Here is a 12,853-nt window from a genome sequence, read left to right on the forward strand (position 1 = left end):
TTATCATCTCACATTCTTAGAAATTTTAAAAAATTCTCAATAAAACCAAACATAAGAATAATTACATTAATAAAAATGTGATTCTTAAAAATCATATTTCTAAAAATCTGGACATCAAGAATAACGTAGATTCTCCGTAGCAAACGCCACCTCACGATCTGATCTAAGATCTCTCCAAAATCTGATCTAATTAAAACTAATTAAACAGCACTACCAAATTCAGAACAAAGATTGTTAGACATCAATCAATAAACTATTTATTACTACAGAGATTGGGAGAATTTAAAATCGATGAAAAGACATTTTGGTAAATTTAGACAGAGGGCCCCTCAAAATTGCAAACCAAGTGGGACCCATCGATCCGTGACCTCTGTCTTCCCATGTCTCTTCCTCAGCACACAATAGCACAGCTCTCTCTCTTTTTAGAATGAGTCTTCTTTCTTATTTTGTTTGAATTTCACTCCTATCACTTTGAAACCACCGCAACCAAACACCCCCAAATCCGGCACCGCCTGCTATAATTTGAATGGACGAAGAGAGTGATTGAAAATTTTTTCATTTTTTTGGTGTAGAGGAAAGGTTAACAGCGTGAGAGAGTTTTGGAATGGCTTCGAGTTATAGAAATGGTTACAGGGGGAGTAGTAGTGGTAGCATGAAGGTGGATCGGCCGGTACCGTCGTCAAACCTCAAAGCGCCGTCGTTTAAATCCAGAACTTCTACGGGATCCGCTCTCCGACGTAGCAGCCCCGCCTCTCTGACCGCCCTCGGCGACGGAGGTCAGTTCGGTTCCGTTTACTTTCTCTCTATTGTTCCGATTGTTTATTGTAGTATAATTCGTAACTGTATGTGCATTTTTGTGTGAATGCGATTCTGTGACTTTTTTTAGCGTTTGAGATTTTGGTTTTGCTAGGATGTGTGAAAATTTGTATGCCTCTGCAAGTTTTTGAATTAAAGAGACTAACCAAAAAAAAAAAAAAAAAAATTTAAACCTAGTTTATGGCTTAATTTGTGGATATAGCTCCGATTAGAGAGTGTGTGTATGTGTTCTAGAGTAGAGTGCATTTTCTAGGCAATGTCACTGAGCTACTACAAAACCCTTTGGCTTTTTTTGCTCTTAATTATTATTGAAGAACATTTAGACCTTGGTTCAGGTTGTAATTGTGTAAATGTAGCTGCATTGACATACATAGATATGTTTACGTGCTGGACTTTGTTGTTATGTTGTGTTTTTGTGTTGTTTCCGACAGTACCTGGAAGAGTACGAGTGGCTGTAAGATTGAGACCGCGAAATGCAGAGGAATTGGCGGCAGATGCAGATTTTGCTGATTGTGTTGAGTTGCAGCCAGAGGTGCTCCTAATGTCATTCTAGTTACAATTTGTAAATTCTACAATAGGACTTTTATCCCCCTTTTTAATTTTTTGTGAGCTCTGTTGTATTTTATAGCTTAGTTGTTGTTGTGGTGCTATTGGTCATTTTGGTTTTTGCTCTAACTCAGCTTAAAAGATTGAAACTCCGGAAAAACAATTGGGATTCAGACACTTACGAATTTGATGAGGTGCTTACCGAATTTGCATCGCAAAAGCGTGTCTATGAAGTTGTTGCTAAGCCTGTTGTAGAGGTATGTTGTTTTTGGTGTATTTTTTTTTTTTAGAGTGACTTCCTTACTTAAAGCTGTTTTTATTTTGGTAGTTATAGCTGATTCACGTGCTCCTTATCTTGTGGTTCTATTACTTTATTACTAGAAACTATTCACTATGTTTCTTTAAGTTAAGTTTTATGAATCAAATCTCCTGTCATATGTCGCTACTATCATATCTCAGATTCTAGCCAGCAATCTAAATTTGCCCTTTGCTTTTGTAGAGTGTTCTAGATGGTTACAATGGGACTGTGATGGCTTATGGTCAGACTGGTACTGGGAAAACTTTTACTCTTGGACGAATAGGAGAGGAAGATACATCTGATCGTGGAATTATGGTTCGTTCAATGGAGGATATTTTTGCAGATATTTCTCCAGAGACTGATTCTATATCAGTCTCGTATTTGCAGGTCATGCATTCTTCTTATTCGCCATTGATGTTCATATAAAAAACTTTTTTTCAGATTTCAATATTTAATCTTTGTCTTTTCTGGTTCCATCTGGGATATTTTAATCTTTACAAATTGTCTGAAATTGTTATTCTCAACAAAATTGTGTAGCTTTATATGGAGACTCTGCAAGACCTGCTTGATCCTGCAAATGATAACATTCCTATTGTGGAAGATCCAAAAACTGGGGATGTTTCAGTACCAGGGGCTACTCTTGTAGAAATCAGGGACCAGCAGAGTTTTGTGGAGCTGCTAAGAATAGGCGAAGCTCATCGAATTGCTGCTAACACAAAGTTGAATACTGAGTCTTCTCGTAGTCATGCTATTCTGATGGTGAATAATTGGCTGTCTATTACATGATCATCTTTTTAATATTAGCATAAATATTTTTTATGCTCTTGCATCAACATTTCATAATGTCTAGTTGGTAATTCTTCACATTGTTCCGTATTAAATAATAGAAATCTTGATATATTTAAGTTCCTTAGTGCAGGTACATGTTAGAAGGTCTGTCACGGGAAGAGAAGATATAATTTCCAGTGAAAATGGAGATCCCTCTCACTTGGCCAAACCCTTTAAGCCACTTGTTCGAAAAAGCAAGCTCGTTGTAGTAGATCTGGCTGGTTCAGAGCGTGTCCATAAGTCAGGTATATACCCCAACTTATGACCTCTTTCATTGGTACACTTCACATTTATACGTTTATAAAACTTTTAAGGTCATCAGCAATTGCTTCTCCATATTTGGCATGTTTTGCATGTGTGTACCACACACAAAAGGGGGGTTATGCTTTACATTTACATGGCTTTTGAGGAATTTTATTTTTTTTGATTCTAATGCTCTTTTTTGTGAGTTAGATTCCACAGTTATATTAAGACATCTTTCTTCCTTTACTGGCAGGGAGTGAGGGACATATGTTAGAGGAAGCCAAGTCTATCAATCTCTCTCTTAGTGCATTAGGGAAGTGCATAAATGCTCTAGCTGAGAATAGTGCTCATGTTCCAGTTCGTGATTCAAAGCTTACAAGGTTGCTTAGAGATTCATTTGGAGGTGAGACATCTTTCATCTAAATGTGTTCATGTTCAATCATAGCCATGTGCTCAAGTTTTTTTGTTCAAAGTTGATGGCAAACTAGCATGATTCGCATGTGTACATGTCCAATCATACTGATTTAGTGTACATTATGGTTTTGGTAGTTATTATATTCCTAGCCATCTCTGACTTAGATGTCAATCATTATGTTCATTCCCAAGTAGTTCTTTCTACTTGTTTTTCCAACACATGGAAGTTAGTCATAGTTTTGTATATAGTATTTTTCTATATGTTTTTCTTCAGATTGGTTATTGGTTATTGTTTCACAGGCACTGCAAGGACGTCATTAATTGTGACTATTGGCCCATCCCCACGCCATCGAGGAGAGACTGCGAGTACCATACAGTTTGGACAAAGGGTTAGTGCTGTCTATTTTCCTGTAAAGGGCTTTAAAGATTTAGCTCCAAAATATCTAATATTTGTCATCTACTCAAGGTCATTTATAAATTATTACATGCAGATCTACGCGTTATGCTATGATTGTTTTAGATAGGCACTTCTGCTAATATGTTATTATCCAGTAGTCATTTATTGTTTAGATCAATAGATCCTTTCAAACCTTTTCTTTTTCATTTTTCCGCATATCTTTCTTTACAGTTGTTCGTTATTATTAACCATGCCTAGTGTTATCTTTAATATAAATGGAATCTTTGTTGGTAGTTCATACTAAATAAGTACATGAGTAATTATTAGATGTGTCATATATCACAGGCTATGAAGGTGGAGAATATGTTGAAGATAAAGGAGGAGTTTGATTATAAAAGTTTGTCTAGAAGGCTTGAAGTACAAGTGGACAAACTCATTGTGGAAAATGAGAGGCAGCAGAAAGCTTTTGAGGATGAAGTTGAAAGAATAAACGTAGAAGCACAAAATCGAATCTCTGAGGTTGAGAGAAGCTTCACAGATGCATTAGAGGTTTATTTAACTATTTATCTGAATATCACACTTATCTGTTGTAAATTTTATCTATTTTGTTTCTCATATAAGTGTGTTTGGGTGTAAATCATGAAATGTGTTATAATATTTATGCATCAGGCTGGATAATAGTTGAGGGTTTTAATTCTAATAACTGTTCAAATGAATTGAAGAATGAAAGGTGCCAGCCCAACCTAACTGGGATTTTGGTGATCGATTCACAGCCTTGGTAGATGAAATTCAAGTGCTTGTGTTATTTCTTTGTTAATTCTTGTCATGCTGGGTTTATTCTTCATTGGATCTCCCAAAGAACAAGAGAAAGTTAAAAAAAAAAAAAGGCTTAAAAAAGCTTGGGAAAAGGAAGCCATAGTAGAGAGTTATCCTTTCCCTTTTTATTTATAGTTGTAAGAATTCGTGTCAGTTTTTTACTTATATACTTTTCAGCCATGCATTTAAGTATCCTTTTTTTTTTGGGTTGAGAAACATGCATTTAAGTATCTTGTTCTGTATTTTTGTTTGTTTTTCAGAAGGAGAGGCTAAAATGCCAGATGGATTATATGGAATCAGTCAAGCAACTGGAGGAGAAGTTGGTGTTGAATCAACAAAAGCATGATTGTGATGGCTTCACTGATGGTTTATGTAATGGACAGGTACTCCTTTCTGGAAACTTTTTTGTTATATGTTGTAATTATCTTGAAAGAGGAGTCTTGTCTCAATTGTTGGTCATTGGAGATTTTTGACCCAAAGATGCATGCTGATATTTGTCAACACTAATTTGTACCCATTTGTATATCTCGACTTTCTTTTGCACCTGTGGTTCTCTAGAATCTTTATTTTTGAATTTCAGAAGAAATTTTTGTCATATCTTGGAGAGTGGCATAACAATTTATGTTGATGTGTTTAGCTCAAAGTTATAAATACTGTATCAGATTGGCCAATTTTTATTTTACTGGCTATGCAATTTTGGATTGTTTCAGCCTTTTTAGTAGATTTCAGGACCATGCTCTCTCTCTCTCTCTCTCTCCCTTCGGTTGTATTGCTGGTGCTTTCACAACAAACTGCATGATGCCTTTGGATCGCCTCACAGTTTCAAGAACATCTTCTTTGCTGCCATATTTTGGTCTGTGTGTGTATTTAGGATATATGCTTAGGTCTCTAGGGGAGGTGACTATGAAGAAGAAAATGTACTAAGAGAGATTGGAATATTTAGGGTTTGTGGTTGTCATTAATTTGGGGGGTTAGCTTTACTATTGAACGGTGTTGTAGATTTGCCTTTGAAGTGTGGCTAGTGAAAGAGCTCCATGGCTTGGGTTTTTGGGAGTTGCATTTTTGATGAAACGGTCATGCACTGTTGTAGAAAATGCAGAGAGCGAAAGAGGGAAACAAATTGACCACCTTTGAAGCATCCAATTGTGCTATCTTAGTGACAACCTAAATGGAAGCAGTAAATGGTTGAGTGCTTTTATTGAAATGTTAGGTCGCACTTTTAAATTCACCTGGTTTTAGAACTTTAATTATTTCCTAGATAGCTCTTTATTTTCCACATTTCATAGACCATAAACAACTGTAAGAGCATTAAAGTAACTGTCTGAAAATAGCAAATCAAGTGTATCGCCTTCAACCCACCTTTGATTACGCCTAGATCCAACCCCCACCCAGTGTGAACCCAACAACCCATGCCTGACAAGAAATGTGTGTTGTGCTTCCTAAGACCCTGACAACCCATGCCACGGAGCTCCTCTGCTTGCTACGCTCTGTCGATGGAGGTTAAATGTTACCCTCCACTGAGTCAATGATGACCACAAATAAGACTCACGAGATTCAACGAGAGGGCAAGAGAGAGAGAGAAACTTTGGGAAATTTTCAGTGATGAGGAAAGTATATTTTCTCCACTGTTAGAGCTAATGGAGACCTATGTACAAAAAAATGTGTAAAAACTTAAAAGTTACATCATGCGTTTCCCAAGCCAATCTGAAATGACTTCTGGTACAGTATTTATAAGTTGTTATGAACTGGATTTCTACCAAGTTGTTTTAATGGAATTTTAATTGAATAAGAGGTGATTAGCTTCCTAGAACTTGAGAATGAGAGATATAATGGTTATTCTTCTGCTTGATTATTATTTATCTTTTGAACATATATAAATAGCCAACCTTTTGAAGATGAGATAACCTCACTGCAGCTAATCTTAAATAATAGGAACCAACTCCAATCTGAATACAACCTAAAAGGAATGCAAATATCATCTGATACTTTATTAAATCCTAATCCTACCGCATAATTATTTAAACGCCAAATTGAAACTGCTAGGCTTAGCCATATCCCATGCTCGCTCCATGCATAGTTGATCCCTTTACTGTCTGAATTGGCTTCTTCAACGGACTCAAGTAACAAATTCTGGTTTTATCTATCTAAGGTTCTATCCTTTGGGTTTTTTTATCTTTTATTTTCGGTTAACCTAGTTTACACGCTTTCCATGAAGATGAGTTTAAATGTGTGCATCTATGAGTTGATTGGAAGGTCTGATTAGAATGAGCTCTGTTCAATCTGCTCTCTAATTATATGCATATTTCTTTGCTTTAATTGAGCTAGATGGCTCATTGCACCAGAATGAAGTTTTGATGGTTTGGTGTAATGGAAAATAATTTGGCATCAGTGCCCTAGTTGATGCAGTCATTCATTTTCTAAACACTAATTGGTTGACTTTCTTAAAATGATCATATTGTATTTTTATTTTGTTCATTATGCAGGGGTCTAGGCTTTCTGTTGCTGAGATAAACAACTTGCTTGAAAAGGAAACTAACCTAAGAAAAGCAGCTGAAGAGGAGGTAGAACATCTTAAAAGTCAACTTGGGCAACATTCACAGTTAAAGGCATGGTTTTTTACCTGGATTACAGTGTTCTTTTGTATTAGCATTCACTGGATTTGATCAACTTCTGGTATATAAGGTATTTTTTGGTATACTAGGCAGGTGGAGATACAGAAGTTTTAAAGCTTCTTAAAATTATAGAAGATGAGGCTCATCAGAAGAAGAAACTTGAAGAAGAAATAATAATACTACGGAGTCAGTTGTTGCAATCAACTTTTGAAGCTGACCAGGTATTTGATTGTAGAAGTTAAGCTTACTCTTTTGGCTTGATTTAGATTCTGTTTGTGCTTTGAAGTTGACATTGCCATCAAATATTTTTTTGGTGACTCCATTGTCGTGGTATTTGAGATTTTAACTGTCCATATCCTAAAAAACACGGTTGTTTCATGGTTTATATGAATCCAGGAGTTCTATAACAGGAGCTCACTAGAGTTGCCTGGATACCTGCTTGATGGGGGGGGGGAGGGCAGAGGGGGGTTGAGAAAATATATATATATATATATTGTACACAGTGCACAAAGCTCCCACTCTTGCTGGGTTTGAGAGAGGTGATTGGTAGTAGTCTTACCCCAGTTTTTCAAAGAGGCTGATTGCAATACTTGAACCTGTGACTTGTCGCTTACGATGGAAGACACTTGCAATTGCACCAAGGCCCACCTCTTAAGTACCTATTTGTTTGAGAACCCCTTGTTTAGAACTGTGAATGGTTTTGGTTATTAGTTATTTAATTCTTAAGAGTTAAGCTTTCTTGCCCCTCCTTAGCATTTGCTTTGCGTATTTTTGTAAATTTTAATATGCTTTCCTTTGGTTTTATTTGTATAGATGAGGAGATGTCTTGAAAGAAGCGGGCCTGGAAATGCATATACTGGTCTAGATTCTTCCATGTCTCCATTTAGGCATTCCCAATTCAAAGACTCTGGGAATGGACAAAAGGCATCAATTGCAACACTCTTTGAGCAAGGTAGTTGAAGAATTTATAAAATTAATATGATTTTACCTCATACAATTTTCATATTTCTTATGGTTTTTGTCCATCAATTAATTTAACAGTAGGATTGCAAAAGATCTTGGCACTACTTGAGTCGGAAGATGCCAATGTGCGGATTCATGCTGTGAAAGTGGTGGCCAACCTAGCAGCTGAAGGTGGGTAATTTTTTATTTCTTCAGTTCTCTTTGGCTTTGTTAATAAGATATTTGCTTCTGCGTACCATCTGTTTTCTTTTGTGTAACTAACGTAGTCTAGATTGAATGGTTGTGTTTACAACAATAACAACAACAAAGCCTTAGTCTCTAAACATTGATTGGTTTTGCTTCTGATGAAGTTTTACTTGTAGAACTAACTTAAGACGTGGTCTATTCTGTTGTGATCTTTACTTCATGTTGTTGAACTTAATTAAAGGTGTTTTGTGGTGGTGAACTGGTAATTAGTTTAGTTGTGGAAAAGTCTAGTTGCCCTTTGTTTAGGTTTTTTTGCTGGTGACAAAAAAGGAGAATAGATTCTGTGCGAGGTTCAGTGGAGGAGAATGTTTGCCCCTAGATATTATTTTTGTAGTTATTGGTCTATTAACTGAAGGCATAGTCCTATTTTTGTGTGGTACTAAAGTTGTCATCCATTTTTTAAGATTATTTTTTCTTAATCACTATCATTTAATAGTAAGGGTAATGCGTGCAAATAAAGTTTCAGCCACTTGTTTATTTATAATAGTATTTGGAGTAAATAAATGAAGCCAAAGATGAATATTTCTTGTATGACACATTATCTCCACTGTATCTATTGTATATTATGATACATAGAATTTATGGGTTGCACCTGGATTTGTGGATTTTAAATAAAGGGTTTTGAAGAATAATTGCCATATAGATTGCTTGATATGATTTGTAACAACAAATAAGGATTTTGCTCAATAAAATCGCCTGTGTTTTGAATTTGAAATAACATCTTACCCCTAATTATTTCAAACCCACATCTTAATAATGCATAAATCCATCCATGAATTTCATTAATAAAATATATTTGTACTTTTCTTACTTTATTCAAGTCATTTAAACTAAAAAGTGAATTCCAAATTATTCTCTTCAAAAGTTGAAATACTTTCATTAAACTGAACCAATAAGGAATAATCTTAGAACCCACAATAGGTGATCTATGGCTGATGACAGGAGTGATCTTATCATCTGACTTTCATTTTAATGCGATTTTCTCTTGCACCCTTCTTGTACTTCATAATGTACAAACACACACACACATACTAGGTTCGAGTTACACTTGGTATAAGTTTTGTCATTGTTACATTACTTAATAACTTTCAATTGGGTATATTTTTGACAAATTCATTGTTAGATTACATTGTCTTCTTATACCGTTCATGCTGGTAAAATATCAATATGATAATAGATTAGTAAATGTCATATAAAATGTTTATCTTTCAACTTTTATATACTTTAAAATTATACACAAAACATTAGTTTTTGAATCAAATAGTAAATAACATCCGACTGTTAACTAACATGAAATTTGGTGTCAAGAACAAAGAAGATATGTAATTCAATTGTAAGATTTTTAAAATATTAACTAAATTAAAAGTTATCTTATCAATAAATAAAAAAAGTTATTAAGCGGTGTAACATTAACAAAGAGTTACACCAGGTGTTTCTTTGTTATAATCCTATATATAGTTACATTGTTGTTAAGATACCATGCATTTACCAAAACTGTTACATCCTTGTTAGATTGTGTTGCTAACTTGCTATGATCCTGTAAGGTTGTCTGTGAGTAGAAAAGAATCATTTAAGAATCCCTCAAATACTTTCTAAGTTCCTAAAATGATTTGATATCTTAGCACACATACTATTTTTCTTCAGATGCATCCTGTTACCTTCTTTGAATTTATTCTTAGAATGATTAATGATATGTGCTTGCCATGAAAAAAGCAGAAGCCAATCAGAAAAAAATTGTTGAATCTGGTGGCCTTGCTTCCTTACTGATGCTTCTTAGAAGCTTTGAAGATGAAACTGTTCGCAGAGTAGCAGCTGGTGCAATTGCCAATCTTGCTATGAATGGTAATTTTGCATTTATATTTTTCCTTATGTTTGAGACTTCAGGAGCTTTTGTACTTTAGTTTGACTTTAATCACTATTGCATTAGGATTTGTTCATTTGGATACATCATTTTTTAAGTTGCTTCCTTTCTGGAATTGCAGAAGCCAATCAAGAACTTATAATGCTTGAAGGGGGAATTAGTCTTTTATCAATAACAGCAGCTGATGCTGAGGATCCTCAAACCCTACGCATGGTAGCTGGAGCTATTGCTAATCTATGTGGCAATGGTATGCTGAATTTGCATATTCTTCTTTGTTATGTTTTTGTTCATTCATGCGATTTAGCTTTTGAGAAAGTATATGTTGAAAAATTTGCAAGAATTCTTGGGCATGACAACAATTGGGAAGCACATCTAATCTAGTCTAGAAATTTTTTTTTGGGCTGAAGATCTAGGCTAGAACTCTTGCATTTTAAGGAAGAGATACCTTTGGCTTATGACAAAAAGTGCATCATCGTAATCTTCTAATTTTTTAAAGATCTTATTTTATTTTCTTTTCTTGATAATAGAATATAAAGAAAGATTGCCTTAAATAATATTCTCTCTGCAGTACTAATTTCTATGTGATTTAATTTACTTTCTAATGGTAGAATCTTGTGGATGAGAGAAAACTTTTGAAGTTGGTTTTCAAATATTTAAATGTAAAATATTATTTTAATTTCTTATACTTATTTTTCTGCTGAAATTTCTTAAGAACAATTGTGATCTGAAAAATCCAGAGAGGGTTGGTTGATCTCGAAGATACCCATTGCTGTTATATAAGCTTTTTAGAAGATCTTCGTTCTTCAGTATTTTAGTTATTTGAACCTTTTGTCCCCACACTTTCTATGAAGCTTGTTTTTTATTTTTTTATTTATTTTTTTAAAGTTTAAATCATGCTTTGCCGATATTTATTTTCCCTTTTTTCCTTCTTGTTTCCCTACCCCTTCAACCGTAGATAAGTTACAGATGAAGCTGAGGTCTGAAGGTGGAATCAAGGCTTTGTTAGGAATTGTGAGATGTGGGCATCCTGATGTTCTATCCCAAGTTGCACGTGGAATTGCTAACTTTGCAAAATGCGAGTCCCGAGGTTCTACTCAAGGTATGAGCCTTAATTTATTTATTTATTTTGGCAAGTATGGTGCCTCATTTATCCAACACAAGTCATTGCTTAGTCCGTTATTTTTTATGCATCTAGAGTTGTTGGTGTCTTCCTGTTGCCTGTAAGTTGTGATAAATGAATTTGATGACTATTCAAACGGATTGATGTTAAGCAATTTGTGGTTATGCAATTTATCATGTTACTATTGTTTGTCCAAAAATGATAACTCATTTGAAATAATTTAGGTTTTTTCAACCCTTATATTGTGTTGTTTGATGCTCCAGTGACCCAATTCCAGTAAAAGCAATTTCAATGCTGCAGACACAATTCCGATAATCATGTTTAGACGGCACTTTTGGATTTGCAGTAACAATATTTTTTTAAAGATGTTAAAATAGATCACATTATGTTATCTATTATAGAACACTGCATTCACATCAAATGGATGCGATTAATAATGTCGTAGACTTTCTACTGTGTCGTGTAATTAATATAGTGCCTTTATTATAGGGATAAAAAGTGGCAGATCTCTTTTGATAGAAGATGGTGCACTTCCATGGATTGTACAAAATGCTAATAATGAAGCTGCACCAATCAGGCGTCATATTGAGCTTGCACTCTGCCACTTGGCTCAGCATGGTATATGGACATTCCACTTCTTATTGACTAACTTATATATCTGAGATTTGTTCCTCTAAAAGTCTGGGTTTGCAAACTGCAGAAGTAAATGCGAAGGACATGATTGGTGGAGGTGCCCTCTGGGAGCTAGTTCGTATCTCACGGGATTGCTCCAGAGAGGACATAAGGAGTCTTGCCCGCCGGACATTAAATTCCAGCCCCACCTTTAAATCAGAAATGCGGCGGTTGCGGATAGAGTACTGATGATGGGCTTGTCTGAATTGTTACTCTTACATCTAGCTGATGAGTGATGTGCAGAAACTGCTAAAAATTTGCTGTATAGGCTTGGTTGGAAGGAGATCTTACCCATGCTACATAAGGGGGCATTCGGCAGCTGATTCTCCACTCGCAAATTTTGTAAAGGGTAGGCTGGGCTTGTAAGCCATGATTATAGCTTCTTCATTGACCATCCATGATTGTAGCCTAGCGGAAAAGAAAATGAAAAGAAGAAAAATTTTGCTGCTGAATGAGTCAAATTCGTTTCATCTTAAGTTTTCTGAAGTGGGACTGACTCAATGTCCAGCTCCTCTGTTTCAATATGAATATTGTATAATTTAATTTGTACGAGCAACAAAACCATCATTCTTTATGTAGTATAAAGGTTGAGAAATTCAAATGGCAATTTTCCGTAGCTCCATTGTCTGCGTACCCCAAAATGCTTGAGAAAGGCTAAAAAAATTTGAAAGTTTTACAACTTCTGCACTCAAAAACCTGTCAAAGAATTTCTTCACTTTTAAATTTTGATAATTGATGGGAAAAATTATCAAATTCTAATAACATTTTAAAGTGGAAATGTTTCCCACAATGTCACCAACGCTAGATGAGTTGCCTTGTAATAATTCTGTTACCGGTCAACAGTTGTGAATTAGCAGCCATAATTTTATTCCAAAGGAACGGAGGACCGAATAACTGTGTGTGAAGGTAAAAGCTGATAAAATTGGGCTGTTTATAAGGTCCCTGTAGCAACTGAGAGAGTAATGGTCGGAAATATTTGCGGAGTGGGTTGATCTGCATAAAGGTTGAAAGCTACACCCCA

The 12,853-nt window shown here is 35.3% G+C and overlaps 1 protein-coding gene across 1 annotated transcript; it reads left to right on the top strand.

Annotated features, from left to right (window-relative positions):
• Positions 1 to 372: 372 nt before the first annotated feature.
• On the top strand, positions 373 to 12,448 carry LOC112008860 (kinesin-like protein KIN-UB). The gene is made up of 19 exons (XM_065776890.1): positions 373 to 776; positions 1,248 to 1,348; positions 1,497 to 1,619; positions 1,862 to 2,047; positions 2,198 to 2,419; positions 2,580 to 2,733; positions 2,985 to 3,134; positions 3,446 to 3,534; positions 3,888 to 4,091; positions 4,619 to 4,741; positions 6,842 to 6,964; positions 7,060 to 7,191; positions 7,784 to 7,922; positions 8,012 to 8,104; positions 9,896 to 10,021; positions 10,162 to 10,287; positions 10,996 to 11,139; positions 11,650 to 11,778; positions 11,861 to 12,448. The coding sequence occupies exons 1-19, from the start codon at positions 605 to 607 to the stop codon at positions 12,019 to 12,021; spliced, it is 2,697 nt and encodes an 898-aa protein (XP_065632962.1). The 5' UTR covers positions 373 to 604; the 3' UTR covers positions 12,022 to 12,448.
• Positions 12,449 to 12,853: the final 405 nt, after the last annotated feature.

This window comes from Quercus suber, unplaced genomic scaffold (genome assembly GCF_002906115.3).
Source record: "Quercus suber isolate HL8 unplaced genomic scaffold, Cork oak 2.0 scaffold_144, whole genome shotgun sequence".
Classification (NCBI taxonomy): Eukaryota; Viridiplantae; Streptophyta; class Magnoliopsida; order Fagales; family Fagaceae; genus Quercus; species Quercus suber.